Source organism: Gobius niger (assembly GCF_951799975.1).
Source record: "Gobius niger genome assembly, chromosome: 10".
Classification (NCBI taxonomy): Eukaryota; Metazoa; Chordata; class Actinopteri; order Gobiiformes; family Gobiidae; genus Gobius; species Gobius niger.
In genome coordinates, this window is record NC_136861.1 from 22,037,462 (window position 1) to 22,064,911 (window position 27,450).

A 27,450-nucleotide genomic window follows, 5' to 3' on the forward strand; every position below is an offset into this window, starting at 1 on the left:
TCTAAACCATAGTACTCATTACAAACCTGGAAACAGCAGATCAAAATAGAGGTGTTATATTTCCATATGATTTCAAATGATTGAGTGTCTTAAAGGGGCTAGATGCAAGTTTGCTATGTTATGCTCACTACTGCCACCTGAGGTCATATGTGTAACTGCAGCTTGTGCATGACGGCACTTCGGATCGAACACCTTTTTGAGTGACAGTGCAGGATTTTAGAGGCAGTTGTGGTGAGTAGGTCTGAGCTCATTCTACACATTAGAACATTGTTGGAACGTGTAGGGGGAGGAAAATACATAATTTTAACATTTTTAAACTCTGTATAGTCTCTTTAACTTTGAGGTTAACGGTGACATATACTGCCTCTTGTGGTTCGGAGCGGTCCGAGGTGGTCACAGACTGGATCTTATTTTCCAGTTCCAGTTACTTGTAATCTTATACTATACGTCAAACAAGACTTTGCAGCTTAAATAAATGTTCTCTTAGCAAATGTCATCCTCTGCCGTTTTTGGCGCTGAGTGGGTGATATATTTGGTTATTGCGCATGGTTTGAGGTCAGCTCAGTATTTTCCAAAGTGACATTTACCATGTTAAAACTGAGCCCATACACTATGGGTACTCTCTCTGTAGAGTACCCAAAGATCCAACGGGACTAATCCCCGGATGATGGGGATGGAAAGTGGCACGCTCAATTTTGTTAGTAGCATCAGTGTTTTTTTGTTGTTGTTTATTTTGTCATTGGGGAGGATTACAAATCAGGCTACAGGCTACGATATAGTGGGCTATAGGATAAATGGTGTTCTTTTTCGGTTGCTGGTACTGTAGCGTCACATTATGCATGAGTGCACTCACTTGTCTGCGCTGCGTGCGCGCGAGGATCAGTCAGAGGTGACTCTCGTGCAGTCCTGTTGCACAGAGCGCGCGACAGTGTCAGACGCGCTTCCACGCAGCTCCTTACAGCCACAGATCAACCACCTGCGGATTTCTGGATCCTCGTTGCTTTATGGAATAACACGGAAGACAAATTATGTATTCAAGAACTTGCACTCAAAAATAAGAAAATGTACTGCAGAGTGCAGACTTTCATTCGCATCTGGGGCACGTGGCTCTAAAAACAGGTATGTTACGTCCTTTTCATAGCCGACACTTTGTTTCACAGTCACATATTGAATAATATTTTGAATGCTCTTTGCAAATATGGAAAAGTGATCTTCCATTAGGCTACATGTTTTCACAGTTATGTCTCAGTGTGAATTGTTTTTTGTTTTTTCATATTATTATTTACATGTAAAATGCTGTAAATGTAAGACCCCATACCTGTTGCATGTCTTCTCAGCTCTCGCTACATAAAAACGTGATGGGGAAATACAGAGTGCACTATGTTGTGTTCACAAAGTTTGATTTGAGATTTTTGTTTTGTTCTTGTTGAATAATTACCACATGGCTGTCTCTGTATTATGTAAGTGAGCCATGTTTCACCACCGAGTGTCCAACTGCATACAAGAGTGACTCACAACTCACATTTATTCATGACAAGTGTCCGGTGACATTTGGTTTCATTGCAGACCCCACAGTAATTCTATTGGACAGTGTCAAGAACTGTATTTGTATCTGTTCTTCTCCTGTCTCATTGCTAAATAAATGTTCTATTTGGAGAAGTACTGGCAGATGTGTTTTGACGAATGTATTAGGTTAATGATCTTTGTTCCAATCAATAAGAGACGGTTAAACAAACTTGTTCTGCTAGGACTTGCATGTACAGTCTGCTTAAAGGTCAGTTTTTAGAGGCAGGGCTAAAAGCAAAAATATACTTGTTAAGATGTAACTTGTATTATTTGCTATATACTATTGCTATGTTATGAGTTTTTCCTAAGTCCCGGAGCGGAGCAGAAAACTCACAACAGATTGACAAGTCGCCCCCTGAAGCATTGTGCTTTATTGGCATGTGTCTAAGTTATCAAAAGCTTTGGATCCCAGTCACTGACACATTCATCTGACTGCTGGCACTCTTCTTTCAATTACTCACGCCCCTGACACCTAGCGCTCAGTAAATTAAAAAAAACTGCCTGGAAAGATGATCATCACATAATATGAGATGGACATGCGGTTTCCCAGGAGAGACATTCAGCTTTATGTGGTGCACTGATTTCCCATGGCACCCATGGGAAACACAGAACATCTCAAAGGTTAGCCTGAAGCAAAAATTACTTCCCCATAAAGCTAGTGCCAGTATGAGAGCGATCATTGCTGTGATATTTGCCATAAGAAGAACTCGCAAAGGGTAGATATTGCACTGAATAAGTCTTGACTTTTAGGGAGGCAAAGCTATAGGTCCATTTGTGACGTACACGATAAAGATACATTTTCTTTGAGAGTTGGACCATGAAATCAATATAAACAACTAAGTATTATCACCAGAACAACTGCCAGTAAAGAGTGGCAAAAGGCTTCCTCCAGCTCTCCTTCTCTTAGTAGTACCCTGGGGCATAAAACAAATATTGTATCTTCCTTTGCACGTACAAAACCATTCACCATATACATGACTTCTCTGTGCTACTTTGTTGGTCTTGATATTATAAATTTGCTTGAAAATGATCGGAGGAGGTCATGTTTTACTTCTCCATGTTTCCTCACTCATAGACTCACACTAGAGCTGATGGACAGGTTCATTTCGTGAGCTCCTCAAATTTCGATCAGTGGACTGTTGTGTTTTACTTAGTTTGTCAAGTGGTTTTAGGCAACAGAACACATGTCTACCATAAATGAAATACAGTTGTTTAACACCTCATTCTAATGTAGAAGGCTGTCAGATGTTCAAAACTTTCCTCACACCTTCTCTATCGTTCGTGTTTATGAAGGACAGACTTTTAATCAAATAACTGTGCATTCATGTTCAAGTACATGCCTGATGTTTCGGCGCATTCTGTTACATTCCTTTGATAGCTTATGTCAAGCTAAGCTACTTTGTATATTGTCAATCTGCTCATACAAGTTATTTTGTGTCCACCGCAGGTCTGTAGCAGAGCAGATTGGACAGTGCCATCAGACAGAACCCCGCTGACGTGCCATGTCCTCGTGGATCATCCCCTCTTCTCCTCCAAATCTCTCTGAGCTCTTCACGTACGACAGCTTTACGCAAAATAAATCAGACTGCAATTATGGCAACGACACGGACTACGTCATCAACCGAACCAGCACCATTGCCATCACGTGCATGTACTTCATGGTCTGCACCGTGGGGCTCTGTGGAAACACCTTGGTCATATATGTCATCCTGCGATACGCTAAGATGAAGACGGTTACAAATATTTACATTCTGAATCTTGCTGTTGCGGATGTTCTGTTCATGTTGGGTTTACCGTTCATAGCTATCCAACTGGCAATGGTCCACTGGCCGTTCGGGCCCATTCTGTGTCGAGTGGTGATGACTCTGGACTCTTTGAATCAATTCACGTCGATCTTCTGCCTCATGGTCATGAGCATCGACCGCTACTTGGCCGTGGTGCATCCCATCAAGTCCACAAAATGGCGGAAACCACGTGTGGCCAAGACCATCAACCTCACAGTATGGGGTGTTTCGCTGATAGTCAACCTGCCCATTGTCATCTACAGCGGAGTTATCACAAAGTGCGATGGGTGTTTTTGTTCTATTGTATGGCCCGAGCCCCAGGAGGCCTATTACACAGCCTTTATGTTCTACGCCTTCATCCTGGGCTTTTTCTTGCCTTTGATGGTGATCTGTCTGTGCTACTTGCTCATCATTGTAAAAGTCAAATCTTCAGGAATTCGTGTTGGATCTTCGAAGAGGAAAAAGTCAGAGAGAAAAGTAACCAGAATGGTGTCTATAGTAGTGGCAGTGTTTGTCTTCTGCTGGCTGCCTTTCTATGTCTTCAACGTTACTTCAGTGACAGGTACCCTCTCCACCACACCCATCCTGAGATCCACGTTTGCTTTTGTGGTCGTCCTGGGATATGCCAACAGCTGCGCCAACCCCATTCTCTACGCCTTTCTGTCGGAGAATTTCAAGAAGAGTTTCCAGAATGTTTTGTGCCTGAAGAAAGTCGGAGGGCTGGATGAGGCGGACCGCAGTGATAGCAGGCAGGACAAGTCTCGCATGATTAATGATCCTACAGAGACGCAGAGCACGCTCTGCAACGGGGATCTGCAAACTAGCATTTAAAGGCAGACAATGCATACTGGTTTACTAGAGGCGTGTTACAGTTGCTACAAAGAACAAATACTGTTCTTAATAATGTGAAACAATGTAACACTAGAGAGTCTCTTTCAAAGTTGCCCGATGGCGACCACCTCAAAAATGTGTAAAAGTTGTGGTGGGACATGGTGGAATGGACTTGGAAAAAAGAAATCATAAAAAGACCTTAATGTATAAAGCACCCGAAAGAGGGTTGTGTCTAGGAATTTGATTGGCTATCCCAGAATATTGGGGGTGAGTAACAGGCTCAGCTTAATTTGACTAGACTAAGGGCACCAAACTAACAAATATGGCAAATACTTACCCCGAAATAAGCACAAATTTATGTGTGCGAATTTACCAGAATGTGGGAATTAAATTGTTCAATTCCCAATAATAAATAACTTTGTCCCTTCAGTCATTTTTTATGGCTCCATTGGGCTACCCCAGAGGTAAAAATCCTGGAGACACCCCTGGATTTTGCATTGAATCTCCCTTGCCACTCAATCCCTTCAGTTCATCCAAGTTTGGGAGAGACACAGAAAGTTGGCTTGGCTTATTGTTTTTTTGTGACCCCTTGCGTCTTGATTGTCGCCGTCTCAAAATCAAATTCTATTTTGTGTGTGTTAAACCTTTTGTGTAACTAAGTAAACTCCGGTGATGTATAAAAGTACATTTTGTTGTTTTCCTGTTCCTTGCTCATTCTGTCTTTTGTGGTCTAAACAGCCTCGTCTCAAAGCTGTAAATCTGACTTGTAAATAAGTAATGATTATGTTCTCGACATGTGATATTGATTAATGTGTAGAGAATTGGAAAATTCAACATAGAGAAAATTTAAATGCGAATCACATTGTCTGGTTGATGGCAGAATGTACAGCTTTTAGTCTTGTGCCTGATAACAGCTACGTTTTGTTTTACAGTGGAACAAATGCAGGTAGACTAACCAAAATGCTGCTAGAATGTATACACTTTATCAATCTAAATGTTTTATATACAATTCTGTCTCCATGTGAGTATGTGTTAAAATAGAAAAGGCAGATACTACAGTGTCTTCTAAATGCAGTAAGACCTGAGACCTGTTCTGGCTCACTGCCACTTGAAATACATATATCTCGTCAGGTGCACTCATCCCCGAGTCTGAGCAAATCTCGAGTACTAGGCAGCAACTCTGCAACTCGATGAGATATGAATTTGAGAAGGGCTAGAACACTTAACTTATCAAGGCTTTGGTATTGCTTGGTTGTCATAATTATTGATGACATTAGTTTTTATATTTGTGCATGAGTAAGTTGTGTATACATGTATTTGATTGTCAACCCTAATAGATAAGAATGTGATGTCATAATGTCAGGTGGAGGTCAGGGTCCAATACAACTCTATGGGAGTAATACGGTAATTTCCAAAATGAAAATAACCAAATGTTTTTCCTCAACAGTATTTAGTAGTGATATGATTCAGAAACCATACGTTTTATTTTTATGTCTCAAAGTCCTTTCTACTGGACAACATCACGCTCATGATTTTGAATATTGTCACCACTTTTGGACGCCTTTCAGAGATAATAAGACATTCGTTTTTATATGCTGACAGAGAAGACGATGAACTCTGATACAGTGTTTGTTTCATGTGGATTCTCCTAGTAATGACTAAACAAATAGACAAAGAAATCTGCAGTTTGCCAGTTACCATTGTTACCATCTTGGACTTTTCAGCTGCTCCACCTCCATTTTAAACTATTGGCTGTTTACATTGTTGTGATGTCACGTGAACATGCTGGCTCCAAACCCCCTCGTGTGGGGAAAAACGAGCCAAGAACTTTTTTAGTTTCAGCTAAAAGTCCCTCTGCCTTTTGTGTTTGTTTTAGTGGTGGATTTAGTTTTTCCTCAGCATATTGTATCAGCAGACATTTGTGAATTTTGTGTCTAAGTGAAGATTTGGGATGTTTGGACCAGGGTTATGCCTTTAAGTCATACCATTTGTTAGAAGAAATATAAAGTGGACAGGAGGGGGGTTACTGGGAAACATGTAAATAATGTATAATTGCATTCTAGTGTGTGTTACATTTGTAGCAGGACAACATTGTAGCACAATTTGAGAGGCTTTAGTTGTGACTGTTACTTTATTTATACTAAGTACTGTTTTGTTCCTTTTTAAAATTGTTATCAATTTTGAAATTGTGTGAAGTTAATGGTTTTAAATGTCCTGCTTGCTCTCATCCATGCTATTTGTGTCACTTAAATATGTGTTTCCTAGTAAAAAACTTATCTCAAGACATGTTTTGTTTTCCTAAAGCCTGTATTATATTTGGAACAGAATTTAAAGCCCCATTTGTTCAAGTGACTCCTAAACAGTAGTTTTGAGAGTCAGTGTTGGATAAAAGTGTTTTCAACCGGTAAGAAACTATGCACTGGTGTTTGGGCGGTGTGCATTTGTCGTGTTCCCTTGTGACCACAGTGGGGCGCCAGACTCAAGAGACAACAAACATGTGAACTGAAGAGGACAATCAAATACTGGTACTTATGGTTTAGGCAAAATACTGACCAATCTATTTAAGGATGTTTGAAAGCCAATCCTTATTTGCATTGGTTTGCATGCGAAATAAAAAAAAAAGCCTACGAAAAGTGCGAAAGAAGAGACAAGACATAGCCCAAAGACTTTCCAGTTTTGTTCTGAGTTTAATCACTGAAACGTATAATGAGCTCTCCTGTTCGTTTCAGCTGCGTCCCTGAATGTCCATAGCTCACCTCAACTGCTCCACAATATGCAACAGATCCATTTATACACATCTTTGATATCAGTCTTGCAGCAGACCAAAAAGAATATGGTGCTTATGCAGGAGAACAGAGCAGCTCAATGTGGGGTAGTGGCTTTTGAACGTGACAGTTTAGGATCCTCATTTTACACTTGGGGCCCCTTTTTTTTTTTTAACCATTAAAAAAAAAAAAAAAAAGATGTGATATGAATAACACTACTCAAAATTTAACTGGTCTGAGACTGGGTTTACTGCACGGCAGAAGCAAAGACACCACAAACCACTCGGGTCCACGCCACACCAACCACACAGTTGCCATGGAGAATATTAACACTGACGGATTGTGAGGCAGGCTCGGTGAGGCCGCCTTAAGACAGCATGTGAGTAACCCTCTCATATTGCACAAAATTGCAGATAAAATGTCAAGAGAAATCAGTTGTGAGCTGCAGGCCTTGAGGCATTATTGGGTTGGTTTTCACATTTTGCGAGATCCGGAGTGTCCATTAATAAGCGTTGCATTTGCACAGACTTTTGAACCGTACGTTGATGACAGACCACAGCACTCTTCCCCTCCCTCCCCCCATATACTGATACTGTACACACAAGTGTTCACATTGTCTTCAAATTGCCTTACAAAACTCAATAGCTCAACAATCAACATACAATTCAATTTAATCATTGCCATTTTGATACCCACAATTCCACAAGAATGAAAGTATAATATAACATTTCCAGTACTACGACGACGAAGTTACACGCGACCGTACTGAAAAAACAAACAAAAAAAACAATAGAAAACAAGTAAACAAAATCAATGTGTTGCTAAAAATATATATATATTCCCTGCCCTCGACCAAGACGTTAAAAATAAAACAACACAGTAAATAATGTATTACACTTAGGTCCAAATTGGTTTCCATGGCAGCGCTTCCCCAGCGACTGGTAAAGGCAGCATCTTTAGGTTCTCCCACATTTTTTTTCCTTCTAGAAATAGATGCATACTAGATTGATACAGTATTTGATTAAATTCACAAATGATAATAACCATAGCTTTAGAAATGTTTTTTTTGTCTTCTTTTCAAAAGTTTATGATAATACATTGATTTATCTTTTTTTTGTTTTTGCGGCCAGTCCTTTTTTAACTGTAATATGCATATGAGCCGGACTGTCATCCATCAAGTTTAAATGCTTGGTAAGTTGAAAGAAGAGCACCATGGAGAGAAATGGTAGTAGTTGAAGGTGATGGTGGTGGGGTTCAATACTGTGATGAGCCCTCAGACGCATGACCCGGGAACATAACGCTCCGCATTTGCAGCAGATAACAGGGGGCATCACTTTCCTCTTTCTCTCCTTTGTCAAGTAGATGCTAAAAAGTAGCTCAGTGCTATAAGTTATACGTTTGCATGACTACACGCTGTCTACGTTTGCTGTCCTCCGGGTGCGGTAGAAGCAGACTTGTAGTCAAGAGAGATTCAGGTAGGTTTGTGTGTTTTCCGCCCTGTCCTCAAGTCCCCTTCAAATGCAGTGGTCAGTTTCTTCGTGAGCCTCAAAAGATGCTATTCGTATTCAAGGAACTGTTTATGGTAGAACAAGAGATACCTGTAAATAAAGAGACAATGAATTAGAAGAATCTGTGTTTATGAAAGGGTTTCAGTAATAATTTAAACTATCTTATAGCAATTTATTGTTCATTCAAATGTTAATTTTGATTCAATTGCAAACAATTGCGCAGCCCTGACCTATAATCTCACTGTAATCTCAGTAGTGCCACCACACAGGGACAAATGCCAGTAAAAATCACTGTGACTGGAGCTGGCCTTGTGAGTGAAGTGTCAAGTCTGAATCAGAGCGGACACTGAGCCGCCAAACCTCCAATGAGTTATTGCCGGATAAATATTTTTCCCTTACCCTTCACTGTCAAGTACGTCCTTGATGCTGGCCTTAGTGATTATGGCATCGTCACATTTAAACCACTGGTCTTTGTGCTGGCGAATGAAGCTCGTATAGTGTCCACTTTCTAATGTGCCTTGGTGATTTACCACGGCAAACAAGGAATACCTGGAGAAAGAGAAAGACGCACATCAGTTGTCGATATCATTCATCTGTCAGTTCATGATCTGTGTGCTTGCTCATGTCTTACAAAAGCAAATCTATTACATTGTTTACAGATAAAAGAAACTTGGCAGCTTTGAATAGGCTTCAGTTATCGTTAATTTACCATTCAATTTTGGGAAGTCATAGCCAGATAGTTTATCTCATTGAAGTGTGGCCACGATACACTGCCACTGCCTACAGTGTCTGCAACTATGTCGTCATACTGTAATTTCATACTTACTTATTGTCATTGTTTAATATGTCGACTGTCTGTTGATACTGCCCATTCATTCTGCTTTCTTTACTGTGTAGGAAAAAAAAGATACAGTCAAAAACAAAAAGGCTGAATATGGACATAATTTAAGAGGTTAACTTGTAACATATTTTAATTGTGACTGCAAGTCGATTACATTTAATTTTCAAAAGATACGATCTACAACAGTTAAAACAAAAATAAACACTCCAAATCTTTGATCAATCATTCAAATACCTAATTATTTCAATAATTGATAAAAGACCGGACTGTACCCATGTTAATCTAATGACTTGTCAGGAATAAATGGGGTCACAACCTTCCACTAGGTGGCAGCATAATTCAACCTATACAATCAAGCACGCTTCCCAGCTGTAGCAGTGCATCCCCACATCTCTTTGAGCTGAATGAAAGCTGGAGTTGGGGTGGGGCTAGACTGCTGCATGCTCTTACACCAATGACATACATTTTCACAATTAAAAATCAAAGATTGTTGGTCAACATATGTGTTGAACTTGATTAAAATGTTAATCTAAAACCTCATTCTTGTGTTATTGACTGATGTGTCCGCTTTATAGAGCTCTATATAGAACTCACCTGGATGCCATAAAAGGTGTCATGTCTAATTCTAATGGAAAGGAAACGTATGTTGTAATCTTCCTCCGTAGTTTCGCCGAGTGCTCAAACCGCTGGAGATGGTCAGACAGAAAAGATGGGGTGAAGGGGGGAGGGGGAGTAAAATGGAAAAACAAGACGGGGGAGGGGGAGCAAGCGCATTTAGACATATCAGTTTGCATCATTACAACTACATTAAAACATCTTGATGGGAAAAGTGGGTGTAATTCAGGCTGTCCATCACACATGAACTCCTTTATATTTGAAAATGTGGAACTCAAAACGATTATGCTGTAGCAGATCAAAATGCATTTCAGAAATGTCATCAATGAGTTTCACACTGATGTAAAATGTGGACCGATGCCAGAGCGATCAAGTATACACAACAAAATATTCTAGCGTTTGAAAGGTGAAAAGTCCTCAAGAAAAAAAAAACATTTATATGCTTCCAATACTGACAGTGAATGGAAGTAATTCATTCAATTCATTAAAACCCCCATCCATGTAATTTGCCAGGGCTATGCAGCAACAAGGTTTAATGGGAATTTGGCAAAGACAAATCTGCATAGGGAAAAATGTCTACAAAGCAACTTACTGCGCTATTTTTAACAGGGACAAAATTAGCCTCATTTTTAAATACTGCACCTTGAGCTGAGAGACGGTGACAGCTAATGTAACAAGTGATAAGAGGCAGCATACTGTTGCCAAGCTGACTCACTTTGAGATGGAAACATGCTACGATGGGGAGCTTCTTCATTGTCAGCTGTTTCGTCGACTCCTGGTAACTATGGCAACCGCCACACTTAATTTTGGCACTGCTTCCTAGATGCTCTGGCCGTGTAAACCTGCAAAGGAGAGGACGAGAGAAACGAATTAAGGTTTAAGTTTGTTGCTTTAAAAAAAAAAAAACTTAAATGTATATACCGCAAATCAATTATCTGCACAATTAAACAAGTCATTGAAACATGAAATTCTGCTGCTTGCGCTTTGCTGTTTTTCGTAGTTTTGCAAATATTGGCAAAATAACTTTCACATACAAAAAATATAGATGCAAAAAAAATATTTCAATATTAATGAAACTCAAAAAGACTGCTCAAGTACAAACTGCTAGGCTGCATGTGAAATAGGGCTTGGTTACATCTGTCTGTAAACCCCCAAAAAGCAGTGTTGCCAACCCCTGGGTCGTCATGGCAACAGCACTAACCAGTTTCTGTACCTTTAAGAGACTTGCTGCAGCAACTAGGCGTGTGAGAAAAGCTGCAGCAGAAAAAAAAAAAAGAAAAAAAAAAACCTGAAGCAAAGAAGGCAAGAAGCGAGACACAGGGAGGAGATGAGATACATGGGGGTTGGGGTGAGTGGGTGGGGAGTAACAGGATAAAAGTGGGGGGAAGAAGAACAAGAAAAAAAAAGTGGGAGAGAAATCGCCATAATGAAGAGGCAGTGAAGGATAGGAGAGGTCACACCTGCTCTGGCAACCTGCGGATGTTTGGAGATGAGAGCTAAAGGAAGGTACAGAGTGGGCACCATGTGTGACCCATGATTTAGGAGCAGGAATCGATGGCAATCAGGTGGTTCAGTTTAATAGTAATAGATGGAAGAGGTGAAATTTAGAACCAACCTGACAGACAAGTGGACAGACTTAAAGAAAATACATTGATAAATCCAAGTTAAAAGTATTCGGGATAAGAAATAAGGAAGCGCATGGTTCAAAATCCATGTAATATCTGATGTTCACAACAACACTACTATAAATTATTGAGATTTCCAATCTTCAATTAAATGTAAAAAAGTATTCATGAATAGTTAATGTCTGAAGGAGCCACGGGTATTGGCAATATACACATTGTACTTGTTGTTCTCACACTGTGCTGTCCAAAAGGCAAAGACTCCCATGGCATACACAGTATGAATCTCTGCAGAAAGAAACAGTGGTGCACCTTCGAAGGCAGTCTGTGAGTGTGGTGGGCCCCGTCATGTGGCTCTCCCCGTTCACTGTGCTGCCGTCTCCTCCAGGACTCAGGGGCCAGAACGGCGTGGAGGAGCCCGGTAGGTCCAGACTGATATCCCAGAACGGATCTATCGTCGTGGAAACCCCACTGCAGGACAAAATAAAAGCACAGGGTGGTTAAGAATAACAAGGTTATGTGAATTCGGTGGTATATAGATTTCATGAATAAATCATGGAGGGGGATGACATCGATGGCAACACATCAACTGACTAAAAAAACAGAGCACAGCCTGTGTGGATTCTGGTTAGGTTTTGAGCAAATCCTACTGGAGATGGAGAGTGTGCATGTGCATAATATTCGCAGAGCTCTTCCCAGATCACTTGCAATTCAATGAAAAGTTACATCAGAAAATAAATTGATCAAATTCATTAGAAGAATATGGGATATTCAGTGCACTGGGTGTGATGGACTGCAGCCCTGACAAGGAAATAACACAAACGTGAGCAAACCAAGAATGAGCTCTTGCGTGTCATTAACTGCTGATTAGATGATTATTTATGTCGCTGCAGTACCTTGTTGTACCAAAAGGGGGTTATTTGGCAAGGGCTCAATTTGAGTCATACAGAAACCAATTTAATGGTTGCTCTGTACATTAGACATCACATGCACAGCTTTTTGGCACCAGCAGGTGGATGAGATTGGTTTGAGCTGCCTGCTAGAATGAGGCGCTTCACAGCAGAGTGCAGTTGCTCGCACTAATGTGACAGGACAGCTCTGGGGGTTCAGGAAGACAGTGCTCACTTTATGCTGCTGTCTGGCCAACCGCCTCACAGCAACTCTACTGGGACCTTACCTTTAAATAAAAATGACACGGTGTCCACAATTATCACAAGGACAGAATACAGAAAATACTGAAACCTGCAGAGATTGTGAGTTTTTCTTTTTTTTTCACTGAGATGATAGTGTATAAACAAGCAAGCTGGTGAGGATGTCATTTAAAAGGTCGCACTGGGTCATCTTCCGCCCTTATACTGTAGTTTCCCTTTGCGTAAATAAGTCACCATGGTAAATAAATTAGCATGACAGAGGATGAACTCAGTAATGTGCTTCGAACTAAATCATGTTATCTTACTGGCAAACTTGGCAGGTAACATCTGATTGCAGGCCTCCGGTGAAGATTTGGTCAATGATGCAGTTACAGTGATTTGGATTGTTGGCCTTCTTCCCGTTGTCATCCCCTGTAAGAGACACGGGTATAAATACACATTGAAGATAAAAGCCACAGCCCCCGTGGCACCTCTGAAGAAGGCTTCGTCTGCCCCTCTTTCTCACTCACACCGCTCCCCTGCAGCGGACCGTATCTGGCACTTTACTATTCCCCCGGTCGGACTGCCCTGGAGCCAATCAGGGGGCGGCTTACTGCGGGGTGCGTGGGTGAGTCAGCCTGTCATTGCACTGCAGCAGGCCCTATTGAAATTCCTCGCGCTGCTTGCTCGCCATCCCCCGGTGCACACATTGTCGGTCTCCTTCAGCAGCGGAGAGGTTTCTGAGCTCTGTTCTAGTTGCTTTTAGCCATGGTTTAAAAATAAGAGACCATATTGAGTTTTCTGCGCATTTACACTCGGCCTGGGGGCATCATAACTCTTTTTTTCTTTTATTATTCACATGTCCGATATTCTCACAAAACCTATCAAGTTATTAGTGTGTGAAAGGAACATATCCATTATCATACACCATAACACTGATGCAATACACAAAAAACAATCACAAATAACTTCTATACGTTTGTTTTTGTGATACGATAAAACACATTTTATTTCGCTTCTGGATCTGTACGTTTTCGTTTCGGTGACGTGAAGCTTACTGATGGTGTCTCCTTTGCAGTGTCTGTGCAGCACGTCCAGCGCGGCGATGAGGAACTCGTGGGCATCTTGCTGCTCGTAGCCTGCGAGGTGGCGCGCGTGTGTCCACACCAGGTGCAGCAGCCGAAAGGGAATGTGGGGTGAGCGGTGTCCCGAGTAGAACTGTGAGCGGGGAGGGGGGAAGACAAATGAGATATGGGCTTAACCTATTTTTTTTTTTACATTTTTTTTTCTTTTTTTTACAGGTGTTGCACTTCGAGTTGGGTTTTATCATTCATTATTCACGGCGAGATCATGACTGCGCTGAAGCCATCAGTCTCAATGAGTGCCTGACTCCTAACTGCCCTCTGCCAGACTCAATGGAGAAATGACACATCACCTAACAGGACCAGCTGAAGGAGGCCCGCCAGGTTAAAGCAAAGAGTGTGGCTGGAAGAGAGAGAGGTGGGACATAGCGGTGATGCACTGCAGTGTTTTAGCGTTGCCATGGGAATGCAGGTGACTGACAGTCTTATTTCAGGGTCAGCAGATGCAGGTATCGAAGTAGCAGAGCGAAACTAGGCATGAAGATAAGAGAACCATCTGCACTGACTGAATGAGAGGCGAAGAGAGAAAGGTTCAATTAGATAAATGCAGTGGGTTTTGTAAAAGAAGGCAACAGGAGTTAGCTCTGTAATGAAGAGGGCAGTTGAAGTTCGCCCTATTCATTTTAGGGACTTTATTTGACCTACCATTACTAGTACTATACAACTTCATTTCTCAAATTAACTTGATGAATAAAATAAAGAACTTACAGGTTTAACAAGTCCCCCAGAGCTAAATCTATGTTTTTGTTAAGAATTTGCTAAATATAGCATAACAACAGGCACTGGCTTCACTTCTCATCTGAGATACATGCAGTTTCTTTGCGTTGCCATGGGAATATAGGAGACTGACAATCTATTTCTGGGTCAGCAGATGCAGGTAGCAGAGTTACAACGTTCATGGACCTCTGTTCTAACAACACATTTGAACAAAACGGTGAATTTGGGGATAACACTGTAGATATAGTGAGACCTCTTGAATTCGATTAGAGAATGGCAGAAGAGTGGGACGAGAGCAGTCATGTGTCAGGATGGAATGGATGTTTATGTTGAGTCTAGTCATTATTGTCATCGTTTGCCATCTGTGAGTGTAGGTGCATAAGAACAGGGCCAAGCTATTCTGGCAGCAATTGGAGGGAACTCGTACAATTAAGCATCAGCATCAAATATGTCTCTTCAGAGAGATCAGAGTAAGAAGATCACTGGTCTGACTTGACATGCAAATACACAGATTATGTGACGATTTTCCAGTGGCTGAAGGTTGTTGTTTTTTTTTCTTTCTGTCAGATTAGCCATTCCTTTTCTGTTCTTTCTCCACCGCACTGAGTCAACTCTCTGCTGCACACAGAGACATTCTGTAATCTACTGTGTGTTTGTCGGGAAATCTCACTTCATGGCTCCGCTCTAACAAGCTTTGCCTCTCAGTGTGGAACTGCAGAAATAAATGTGACAATATTGTCTTTCAGATTGCATCATACCTCCTGAAAAAGCTGCGACATCTCACACACCAGACAGGAGTTTGATTGCATCTCGCACTTGTGTCTGTCGGAGAGGAAGAAGTCTCGCAGCAGCGGTGTGTGCGTTAAGGCCTGAACGATACAGTTCATGAAACACGTGTTTCCCAGGTTTATTAACCCCCGTAAACCTGTGCGAGACAAACAAAGACAAGGGAGACTTCATTAGAACCAGAACCACAGTATTGTTACAAATGCATTGTCATTTCACGCTATAACATTGGAGTTAAATAAATGATTAGCATATTCATAAAAAAGTGTACTATATAGCAGAAGAGCAGTTCAAACTGGAGAACTACTCTGCGAATGGATTCATTAATGACTAAAGGGAGCGAGAGTGAGTCTAGACTCCAGACGACATGCCCAGGAAACAGGTGATACGCAGCGTGATCTTGGTTAAAGACCAAAAAACACAAAGGTTGTATCTGGAACAAAGCGCTTGGCTTTGGCTTGAATTGCACTTGCCAAAACAAGAAGATAGCCAATTCATTTCCTGATTCATAAGAAACAAAACAAACTATGTAGAGGGCAGAAAAGGGGCTGCGTTTAGCCAAACACCCAAATGAAAATGATAATTCTTCTGCATGTATTAGAGAGAGTACACCATGTTCCCCATCTCCCACTGCCCGAGCCCTGGCCAATACTGCTGTACTTTGCACATTTAATTGCATTTCTAACCCTGGCCAAACACTTTTCCTGATGGGGTACAGCAGCCCATTACCTACCTATTGTACAGTTTGTAGTGATTTTCCTGCGCTTTGGATTGTGTCGTAATAGTTCTAGCTCCCTCTTTGTCGGCTCCCAGGTTGTGTATTTTTCCCCCACGCCTGTATGGACACAAAACATGGCAGCGGTTCAATGTTACGAATTATAAGCACAAAAAAAGAAGCGTTAATAGCTTCGGCACGGCGCTTTTGTAGCTGCTTTACAGTTATCTACCTTGCAATTTCCAAGCTTTCCTCTGCTCCTCTTTGGCAATCTGCTCCATATCTTTGTCGTAAATGTAGTCTTGACACACAAAACAATATATCCCACCGTATAATAAATCTATTGCTGGAAAGAGAAAAAGAAATGACAGTTGTTTTAATAGAGAGTACACACAAGCTACATTTTAAGACACAGTGACAGCTTTTTTTTTTTTTTGGTTTGCCAAGAACTCATTTGTAAGACTCAAAATGGTGGAGGGGAGGGGGGGGGGGGGGGGGGGGTGCGGGGTGGAGGACGCATTTGCCTCATTCACCTGTGCTTTTAAAAAAAACACTCCAACCTATTTCATTCTCAAACTCCGCAGCAACAATACCGCTGTCCTGTTGCCGTGACAACCTATTTTTAGCGACCGGACTTTTATTTTCTCCCGTGTTCGGTATGACCCCCGCCTAAAAACTGAGCCGATACATCATGTAAAAAAAAAAAAGAAAAGAAAAAAATAGAAAACGCTCTACAGGTAATTTGATCATTTTTATATTTGCTATATTTGTGGGATTAGGGAAGTCATAAGAAAGCCTTTTAGAGATGCTCTGAACTAGTCATTTATCCAGAACTGTGTCTCCTTTGTGATGGTATTACTTTAGGGCTGTACTGATTTAGAGAATAAATATTGAACTGCAATTTTTCTGAAGTATTGCGATTAGTGTTCAAAATGAGTTTTGAAAAGCAGTTCCGCTCGCACATTACAAAACCCCAAAACATGAGATTTTGAATCTATTGCCAGCTCTACTCTCGAATATACCCCCATCATGTCGCTGGTACCGCAAAGAATAAATCTTTCAGCTGCTTGTTACGCCCGAATTATCTGCATGAATTGCCGTCAACACAGAAAATCGTAAAAATGGAGCTTCGCCTAGTGGTAACAAATCTCCCATGCCCAAAAGAGAGGGGGGAAAAATCTGAACGCAATTCAAAGGGTCCAGATGTAAAAGACTGTCAACAACACCGGCTGAAATAAAAGAGATGAAAAGATGTCACGGGAAAAAAAAAAAAAAAAAGAGAGAGAAGTTCCATCGAGAAGAAAAACTCAAAGTCAATTAACACGACTGGGCCCTGTGCTCATGTCCCGGGGATATGCGCAGAACAAAACCAATGACGTGCTTCAAACTAAATTAAATCCATTCAGAGGCTACTGTTTCATTATTTTTCTTTGTTGTGAGCAATTAAATGTCTCTTGTCAGGTTTAATATCCAAATCTTTGTGACACTGACTTGGCGCATAATTAGGATGTGAGGTTTAAAAGTCAGAGGCTCGGAGCTACAGACTTATTTTGCTCTGGCGAGGTGCACGGGGAGTAGACTGGCTTAAACACTGGATGACATTTGACTGGATAGGGTCTGATGCGCTGCAGTTTGAGTTCCAGCTTCGGAGCGCTCGGGAGGAGGAAGTTGCCTATAGTGATGCTGTAATCCCTCACTGATAATAGCTGATGCTGCAGTGGGAGGAGAGAGTGCATTTAAATGCGGTAAGACTGAAATATGAGGTAGAGAATGGGGAGGCAGCGGGTCGTGGTGTAAGTGGAGAGTTCAAAGTTGGGTCATAATAACTTGGTGTGAGGTATTAATTGGCAATATATGCATGCAGAAACATTTTAGTAAGATAGACTACGTGTTTTCAGTGTTTTCTTATTATTCTCTTATTGCACAGTAACAATAGGATAGTCAAAAAGAACTTATCATGGCTCATTACGTTTAAACCTAACCCTGTAGCATAGTTTAGACCTCAACTAACATGCTCTAAAAAGGCATGGTTCATTCAGTTTGTGCAGCAACTCAAGTTCCAGTATGTCCTTAAATTATAATGTTCTTGTTCCTGTACATGTTTAAAAAGTGCACAATTGATGAAAAAAAAAAAATTAAAATACAAGCAAACCGTTTTTTCTCCCCAACCCATGTGCACTAGTCAAATGAAATTACTCTCATAATAAAAAAAATGGTGTGGATGTGTTACTTACCGAGATTGTGTCTTTTGCTTTTCGCGTGTTCGTGAATGTGTTTCTTAGTAAAGCAGCCAAAAAACACGCAGTAGAGGCAGGAGTGGAGTCGGTTCAGGTGGGCGCCACACATGTGACAGATACACGATTTAGCCTGGAACAGACAAAGACATAAGGGAGAGGGGGCCGGGGGGGAGAAAGACAATTGGGCAATGAGTGTGATAAGAAAACAGCATGCTACTCAAGCTAACTCCCCGTCAGCTAAATTTGATTTGTATTCTCCGCTCGGAGCCAGTGGCGCCAACACTTGAGCGCCCACTGTAGCAAATGGGAAGATTTTTAGCCCTTCTGTTGACAAATATTCTGCATTTGAATAGCACTTATTCACACCGTATCCGGCTCTCCATCACATATGCAGGATTGGAGGGATTAACCGCTTGGCCGGAAAACAGAAGAAGTCAGGTGGGATATGGATCAAAGACAGACCGTAGCATGTGAAACCTCGGGCATGCTTTAGCCATAGCAAGTGAAATTAATGTGTGCAACAGAACAGAACATGAAGACCAACTGCAGATGGACCACCTTGTTTCAAGCAATAATTTTGCTTGATTATTCTTGATTTAAGACCCTGGTCTATTCTGTTGTTTTTAAACTGCTTCATTAATGAGAATGGGAATTCTTAAAAATGTGATTTTGTTGGCCTTATTATTGGCATTGAATTGAATGTTCTGGAAGTAGTAATATGACACCACAAATGTCAATGGGTGGAAGGCCCTTTAAATGTTGTAGTAGTAGTAGTAGTAGTAGTAGTAGTAGTCTTTATTTTGAATGTGTTCCTTACGTGGATACATAGCATAACAAACAAAACAAAAAAAAACATTATAATCCGAAAAGGAGTAGGTAGAAGAAAAACTTATGTTTCCTAACCCTTTTTACAGTTTTTATTATTATTATAGTAAATTCTTGCATTACATTAAACATGCCTATCGTGCTCCATAATCTCATTACTCTCTTGTTGTCATTGCCATTTCTACTGTTGTAATGTTTTATTTATTTTATTAAGTCATTTATGATATCATTATTATTTGTGTAACCCCTATATAATACAGTGCATTAAAAACTGCAACACATTTAGTTGATTAGTTCTCCAGTCCAGATATAATGACCCTACTGCCTTTACAGTAAGCAGCAGGATCAAATAACAACCTGGGGATGCACCGATCTGATACTGGTATCGGATATCGGAACCGATACTGGAAAAAATATGATATCAGGTATCGGCGAAAAATATCCGATACTGAACCGATACCCGTTTTGGCTCTCAACGCCTTAAGAACATCACTTTATCCACCTAAATCTAAGTGAATATGGGCATCATTGGAAAGCTAGGAACCAGGAGAATCCAATCGCTGAATGGTTTCAATCTCCGCAAACGCACATTTTTGATCGCTGTGCGGTTAGCACCAGTATGCTAAAGCTAGAACAGAAACTAACATAGAAATGCCTAAAGTAGCTAAATAAAAAATAAAAATCAACCACTGCTGAAGCCGAGCGTTTGTATTTAATGTAACCTAAAGCCTGTCATTTACCCGAGGATATCTAAAGTAGAAAAGTGTTTATCAATAGATATAATTGATCCGTAACATGACAATAAAATATGACTTTATTGATCTTAAATCTCTAGAAAGCCACTTTTAAGAAAGTGGTATCGGTAAATATCGGGTATCGGTAGTTACTCAAAACCCAGTATCGGTATTGTTAGCGAAAAAGCTGGATCTGTGCATCTCTATACAACAACCAAGAGAAATGAAAACCACTCCACTGTAATGTTTGCCGTTAAATTCTGGGAAGTTGTTTAACATCCTTTTCACAGTTTGCTGCACTCAGACTCCTGAAGAATTAAAACAATAGAGGAAGAGAAGTGTAAAGAGGAATCAATACCGGACATGCCAACCGTTCCGAACAATATAATGATATAAGGACACACACCTGGCTGAAGCTATGAACCATGAACTTAATAACCTTATCATGTTTTGTCTGCACATTCATCTATTGATTGCAGATACAATAGCATAACCTGACACCGTCTGAAACAAAGAATGGTCAAAGAGAAATACAAGAGGCTCGGTCGCTTACTTCATACTACCTGCATTTAGCACAGTCCAGTACAAACGACTGCCAAACTAAACAGTGTGTACTGAATTGTATTACATATTAGGTTAAAAGATTTAAAAATTTTGTGAAAAAGAAATGGTTTGTTTTTTGGCAAAGCAAACTGTACTAGATTCAGTTTAGTTCCTTGTAATGATGACACTGCAAATCCTTGAACTGTAAATGTACAATTCTCTTAATAATTGGCTACATCTTTCTAGATTTGACACATTAAAAGCTGCACTGGGAAGGGTTGTGGCCAGAATCAGGCAATCTTATAGAATTAGTCAGAATAATCACGAAGGTTTATGCAAGTAAAAAAATGCAGTCTCACTTTGAGCTTTACAAGTTCTTTTGTTCGCCTTCCATTTCAAAGGCTCTGCAGTATCCACACCTCTGACGCCTCTGGACTTTCCAATCGACTTTTCGTGCTGGACAGAAACATAATTCTGCTGGGTGCATGGCTATCTATTGCTCCGTGTCAAAGTCACTGGATCCGTCTTTCCTTCCAGGGCTTTTAATTCTCTATTACTTCACCTATTGATCAGGGCTAACTCAAACGACTGGAACAAGTGTTGGGACAGGTAGTAATCTCGCCTCCGTGTCAGGTGAAACGACCTACCCGAGATTGCGATTGATGGCGCCTCAAATCAGGCGAGATGGTGTGAAAGATGGGCCCTCATGGATTTTCAATAGCAGCGTGGGAGCTTGAGTCTATAAATTGCTTTCGGATCATGAAGGCAACGCGGTTTGTCTTAGAACAAACTGTTCTCAAAGCGCCTTGCTTTCATTCTGGCCTTGTCATTTCTGTTGATGCGTTTGAATTTGAGGCAGTAACATGATGAGCTGTAACTGAGGAGAGCCAACGGTGATTCTGGACAATGGGCTGCCTCTGCTGCTGAGCATGTCGATAGCACAGAAGCTAGAAGAGCAGTGACTCACCAGGCTGTTTTTGTGTTCTAGTTTAAACATGCTGCTTCTCTTAATTGGCTTTCCTATACAGATAGAAAAGGGAATATAGAAACACACTTTGCTAATCTGTTAAATTTGCTTTGTCCAAATGAAACCACAAACTAGGGAACAAATAGGGCTGTCACGACAATTACTATATCGACTTATCGTTCCATAAATAACAGATAAACAATATTTTTTAGGCTCGATAATTTTACCTGAAGCTCTATCTCACTGAAGCAAAATGAGTAACATTACATTTCAAGTTTATTGCAGCTTGTGTGGTATTTTAGGATATGATGCACTTTTAGAACAAAGATTTGACAGTATCAAGTATCGTTAGAGTCAATAACATTGTTTATGGCGATACTTTCCTGCCTCAATAAATCGAACTTCAAATTTGCTATCGTGACAGGCCTAGATATAAATGACTCAAAAAGGGTGATAATTAAATGCATTTCAAAGGTTTCCTCTATCTATCCAAGTCTAAGAGGAAACGACTATTGAATTAATCTGAGGATATTCGTTAGTAGGCAAATATTTTATATAAATATTTAGACTGCTTGCCAAAGATTATTTACAATATATATTTATCTAATTGGAACGGGCTTAATGTGCAGCCCCATAGCTTTAATTTGGCAGTATTCAAATGCAAATCAGAATGTTATGGAATTACAGCTCCTTAAAATGAAACATTCTCTTTTTCGAGGGCTCAAGAAGTAATTGGACATTGGCTCAAAACCCAAAGGAAATGTTTGAGAGCTAAAACAATCAAAAAAAAAGACTGCCAAGCTCGACTGAAGAGGAAACGCAGCGTCAGTCATTTAAATTTGAAAGAACAAATTACCTTGACGATTAGCAGTCACTTTACAAAATTAATTTGCGACGTTGGGAGGACTGTACTCGCGTCATTAAGGTTGCACACACAGAGAAACACTGCGCCTACAATTGTTGCTTGCCATACCGCTACTTCTGCCCTTATTATTTACACTCTGCTTTGCACTCTCTCCTGCCAAACAACACTAGAGGCTTTTTATTATTATTTGTGTAGGTGGACTTGTTAGCCTCTGTTCCACTAACTCAGCAGCAGTTTCATCCTTCCCATCCAAACCGAGTGCTTGGCAAATTGCGTAACTGTGTACATGAAAATTAAAGCCACTCTATTGTCTTACGATTACGACGTCAACTACTACTGATGTATTTGTTGAAAGATCCATTTCACTATAGAGCATTAGGAGGCATAGCGAGAGGAAACAGCTGAAGTGCTTATAAATAGTTGCAGACAGCAAAACACGCGTGGCACTGGGGCAGGCCCAGCAGGCGGGAGGAGTGCTTTTGTTTTGGTCGGCACAGATGGCTAAAAAGTTGAGCCTGGGTTTGACAAAAGGCTCCCTGATCAATTGTCAGGCCTTGCAGCTACCAGATGCCCACTGTCGCTTACCAACCGCAGCCTGCAGAAGGGATAAAACATCAGAAGGACATCACGGAGACCAAACTAACACTGCAGAGTTACATGCAAATAAGAACAAATGAGTGAAGATTAAATTGACTAAATCTTCAGGTGTAACTAAAAAAAAATCAATTGAACTGAAGGGACAAGCGAAAAACAAGATTGAAGATGAAGCTTAAATCAAAAAACAAATGTACCATTCAAGGAGTCTGGTCCTTTGTAGCACCTAACCCTACTAATATTGTCTTAAAACGACTATGCAAAAAGTAACACTTCATCAATCAAGGCAAGATTATGCGCAGGAAATGCCTTTTCCCCTGAAATTTTGCCTCCAGAATAAACAAAGGCAAGCGAATAATTGAGTTTTCATAGTGGTCAAGATTGATAGCCTTTTGGGTTTTTTGGCCGGGTTGGCCCCTGGGGAGAGATTGACAGCTCATTAGCCAGATGGCAGTACTGAGGGGAGGCTGGATAGTGTGTGCCCTATACTGGCAGGTTCTCACTTTGACCATCAGCACACTCTGTAGCGGGCAGAAGAGAAGCACCATGATGTAGCTGCTTCAAACGAATAGGAGGCAGGCAAATGTTCAGCTGGAGTCAACGATGGGTACCGCTTTCAGACATACAGCATCCAACAATTGGCTGCAATGCAATTAGGACTGGGTAGTACCTTACGGTTTTGTAAGCATAACTGGTACCTGAAAGCTACTTTTTCTAGCACCAGAACTGCATTAACGGTTAAACAAGATGCAGATCAGGCATTTAACTTATTCAACTTGTCCATCCAACTTTTGCACAGTACAACACCCTCATAGGTTCAGTTTATTGCCAATCTGTCCAACAGTCTTGGAGCACAAAGAAGGTAAAAGCATCTGCATTAATTTCAAAGCAAATTCCAATGTTCAGGACTGATTGTCATAACAAAAAAACAACGTACAACTGACACTCATTTCGCTTCTGTTGCCATGCTGTTGCTATACTGTGACATTGCTAGTAGTACTATTCAGGGCCATCGATGTAAAAAGGCTGGGGGTCTTATTATTTATTTATTTGATCATTATTGTATGCATCTTTTTTTTCAGGGTTGCGTCATTATTGCACATGAAAAGAGATGCACAGATGCAACAAGATGCAGAGCAGGTGGTAGCACAGTGTGATGGGAATGGGTTAGAATTAGGAATGAGCACTTCAGATGCTCTAGTTGATCGAGATGCGCGCAGAGGAGGAATGTTGAAAGTGAATGTATTTGTACAAAGAGTCGCAGGGCCACAAAGCAGGAGGCATGAGGGATTACGAGGCTTGAAAGAAGACATGAGGTTAGGTGATTGAATTGGGATGCAGGGCAAACGAACAGAAAAGTCCTGAAAACAGTATTCAGAAGCAGAAAAGCACTAAAAAAAAGTCAAAAACTGCCCCTAAAATGTAAGTGATAATATGAAACTTCCCGTGACTAAAAGCATGAAATGTTGCATGGTAAAATGTGGCCACAGGCCGACGAGACGTGACACTAATCAGAGAGAAGGTTATGAACCTTTAGCTATTCGTTTAGTCGGAATCAGTGAGCTGCAGCCGCGGTGACTGACAGCCTGCACGCCACATCAGACAAGACCAGGCAGTGACACAGGCCAATGAGATGTGGAGGAAACAGCGCTGGATATGAGCCAAAAACCAAAGGCTGACATCATCAAACGCGCTCGGAATAATGAGGACACAAAAAGGCAGAGGCAGATTTGAGGTTATACATTTTTAAACATCTAAAATTCTATGAAGAACAGAACAGAACAAAAAAAATAGGCTTTTGTTAGCTTTTGGAATAGCAAATTCAAGAGCTGATGGAAGGAGCCACTGAACAAGCCTAGCAAATAAAGAAGGTAATAAAAAAGCAAAAGGGAAGAGTATGAAAAGGCGTAGGAGTGCGCACAGAAGAGGAACTAGCGATGAGGAGGCAGAAGGAACACGCTCCAAAGTATGCTGATGAGTCAGGGAGTAGGCCTGTGATGTGATGGAGAGTGATCTGACAGAAGGATCTGCTCTGTGCCTGGCTGCGTCTTGACAGAATTGAGGTTGTTGTTGTTGTGTGGCACAGTGTGTAAAGCCAACACTTCTACTTCTGTAATTCTGGCAGCAACCAGCAAAAAGTGCAGCACATTCTTCTCATCATCAATAGGATCTGCAGCTCTCCGAAGGGGGGGGGGGGCAGGGTTTAGTAGCAAGCGCTCTTATGATAAATGTTTTATCAAAAGCAGAGGATGAAAAAGTTGACTTCAGTTGACTCTCTAATCATGCCCCTTGCCCCTTTAATCCAAATGACAGCAAATGCATCAAAGCAGCTATAGCTGTAAAATAGTGCCCAGCCCACCCACTCGGCTTTTATCTCAACCCTTCTCCACTCACTGAAGATAATAGCACGGCTTTATGCATTACTCTTCTGTCATCTCTGGGATAGTAGACATGTAATGCCATGTTGTGAATGACAGGGCAAAGAAAACAAGATGACTGTTCTATCTGCAAGACATTATGAAACTCCTCTCTCTCACAGGACGTAAAGTAAGAAGCACAAGTGAACATTAAATCCAAAAATAATTATTTTTATAAGATTTAAAAAAAAAACTACAGAAAGATATTGCCGTTATTCGGAACTCCTGTACAGCAATCCCACACTGGATCATAGAATCTGATACCACTAATAAGCACTGTGAAGTGAGAACCAAATCTTTATTGGGCCTCTCCTAATGAATTTATGTCGGAATATGTTCATTAGGGTACTGAAACTATGGCCATTCTGGCAATCCATGTTAAAATATACAGCACTATACAGTATATTCCCAACAGAACCACAGACTGCTAATTACATCGGCAGAAGAGGGAGTCAGAACTAAAATTCATACTGGGTAAAATGATGTGAGACAGACTATCTACTAATGTGAGGTGCATTGTGGTACTTTTATAAAAAAAAATAATAAAAAAAATACCAAAACATGATTAGTGTGTATTTGACATTTTAGTTTTTGCCGCAATTACTTTCCATCACAGTGGCATCTATGACACTCCAGGATCAATTGTTTTTTAGGGTTTCTGGAGGTTTTCTCTGCTCATGGAATCATTTTGATGGAACATATGCGTAACCATGGAGATGGTCATTCTACACCACAGTAATGCTATGAAGCCAAGAGATAACCTTTGTTTACATAAGGCATGTTAAATTACTGTTCAAAGGGCCATCTTTAGGAGCATAACTACAAAAAGTAGCAACTTGTGAAGAGTCTGCAACCATATTTATAACTTGCAAGGTGTTATGCTTGGAGGAGGAGGAGGAGTATGTGTGCACTTACCAATACTGATATGCCTGCATTTCCCTGAGGTACCTATTTACCAGAACAGAGTAAAAAAAAAAAAAAAAGTCAAAATTAAATATTCTGATTGAAAAACCACCTGCATCTATTCAGCCAGTTACAATGTTTATGGACAATACTGGATACATTTTAGGCCTTGAAATGGCAGTGGAGTGAGGCCAACCGTAGGACACTTTACAGATTACATCACTTCTTAGAGATGTGCGTGTGAGGGACAAACCAGAAAGAGTCTTGGTAAAGCAGTCACACAGGCGTCACAACATCCTCCTAACCCGGGTTGAAATCACTGCTGCAGGATGCTGCCCATGCCCGATACAGAGGAGAGTAGACAAGTGGTGCACCGGTCAAGTGAACCCAGTGGGTGCGAAAACACAATGGGTCAGTTTGGTGTGACTAGCGCAAACACACGGAACCCAAAATCATTTGACTCTTCACACACAGCTGACCACGTTACTTCATATAAAACATCAAGCACGCGTGATCATAGTGATGAAACATGGAACTGCACAAATGTAACAAGTCATAGTACTTTTACAAGCAGTTTCTTGCTCCCATTCACCGGTGATACCACAGATAGGACTAGCCGTAACAGAAGACACATCTGGACTTTCTATGGACGTAAACACAAGTCTGCATAAGCTTTATGTGGGCCAGTGTCCGTGTCGGCGTGTGGAGGGTGAAAAGTGTGTGATAACTTGCATAATGTTCAGAAGGTATCGTTATAGTTTCTGTGTTTTTACCTTGCGTCTCCTGGTTTCTGCAGTACCACTCCAAACAAAGCATTGGTAAATGACTCGGAGATTTTGTTTCCAATTTTCCACCTTATAGCCGTTCACATGGGAGCACCCGGCCGGACTCATGACAGATGAAACATTCAGTTTGAGAATTTAGGTGACAATAAAAAGTCTCCTGGATGGTTTACTTTGCTAGCTACCGAGCTAGCTCGAACTATGTATCCAGAGATGGTTTCCGTTTGGAAATGGGACAATCGATGTAGTATCCAAATTGCTCCTCGGGCATCTGATAGCACCGTTTCTGATTAAGTAGTTAGAAGTATGTTCATTGAGTCATTTACAAGATTTAACACGTCACTTAAAACGCTGTTCCCCTTGCTGCTTTGACAGTTGCCTTCTTCCTTAACGTTAGCTCTTACTTCCACTCTCACGATTAGTTAGCTTTCTTTCTCTAGTTAGCCTGCTAACACTCACTACGGCTTCACAATGCCCGCCCAGCGCACTCCGTGATTTGCTAACACAAAGACCTTACGTCACCACGTCGAGGTAAAAGCACGCTGGGTTCGCTTGTTTAGT

At 41.0% G+C, this 27,450-nt stretch overlaps 2 protein-coding genes across 3 annotated transcripts; one reads left to right on the top strand and one right to left on the bottom strand.

Moving 5' to 3' along the window:
* The first annotated feature begins 894 nt into the window (after positions 1-894).
* LOC306968505 (somatostatin receptor type 2-like) lies at positions 895-4,324 on the top strand. Its single transcript, XM_079563888.1, has 2 exons — positions 895-1,119; positions 3,014-4,324. Exon 2 carries the CDS (start codon positions 3,069-3,071, stop codon positions 4,179-4,181), a length of 1,113 nt encoding a protein of 370 aa, XP_079420014.1. The 5' UTR covers positions 895-1,119; positions 3,014-3,068; the 3' UTR covers positions 4,182-4,324.
* Positions 4,325-6,845: 2,521 nt separating this feature from the next.
* On the bottom strand, positions 6,846-27,378 carry LOC306969462 (ubiquitin carboxyl-terminal hydrolase 22-like). Of its 2 annotated transcripts, XM_079565083.1 has the most exons (14): positions 26,881-27,378; positions 26,120-26,152; positions 18,257-18,389; positions 16,255-16,368; positions 16,041-16,142; positions 15,280-15,446; positions 13,721-13,880; positions 12,989-13,094; positions 11,845-12,003; positions 10,626-10,752; positions 9,890-9,981; positions 9,281-9,343; positions 8,854-9,003; positions 6,846-8,544 (listed from the first exon to the last, which is right to left on the bottom strand). In XM_079565083.1, exons 1-14 carry the CDS (start codon positions 26,998-27,000, stop codon positions 8,502-8,504), a joined length of 1,569 nt encoding a protein of 522 aa, XP_079421209.1. In that variant the 5' UTR covers positions 27,001-27,378; the 3' UTR covers positions 6,846-8,501. The 2 variants fall into 2 exon arrangements, with proteins under 2 accessions (XP_079421209.1, XP_079421210.1); XM_079565084.1 differs by lacking the exon at positions 26,120-26,152 and having other exon boundaries at positions 26,881-27,377.
* Positions 27,379-27,450: the final 72 nt, after the last annotated feature.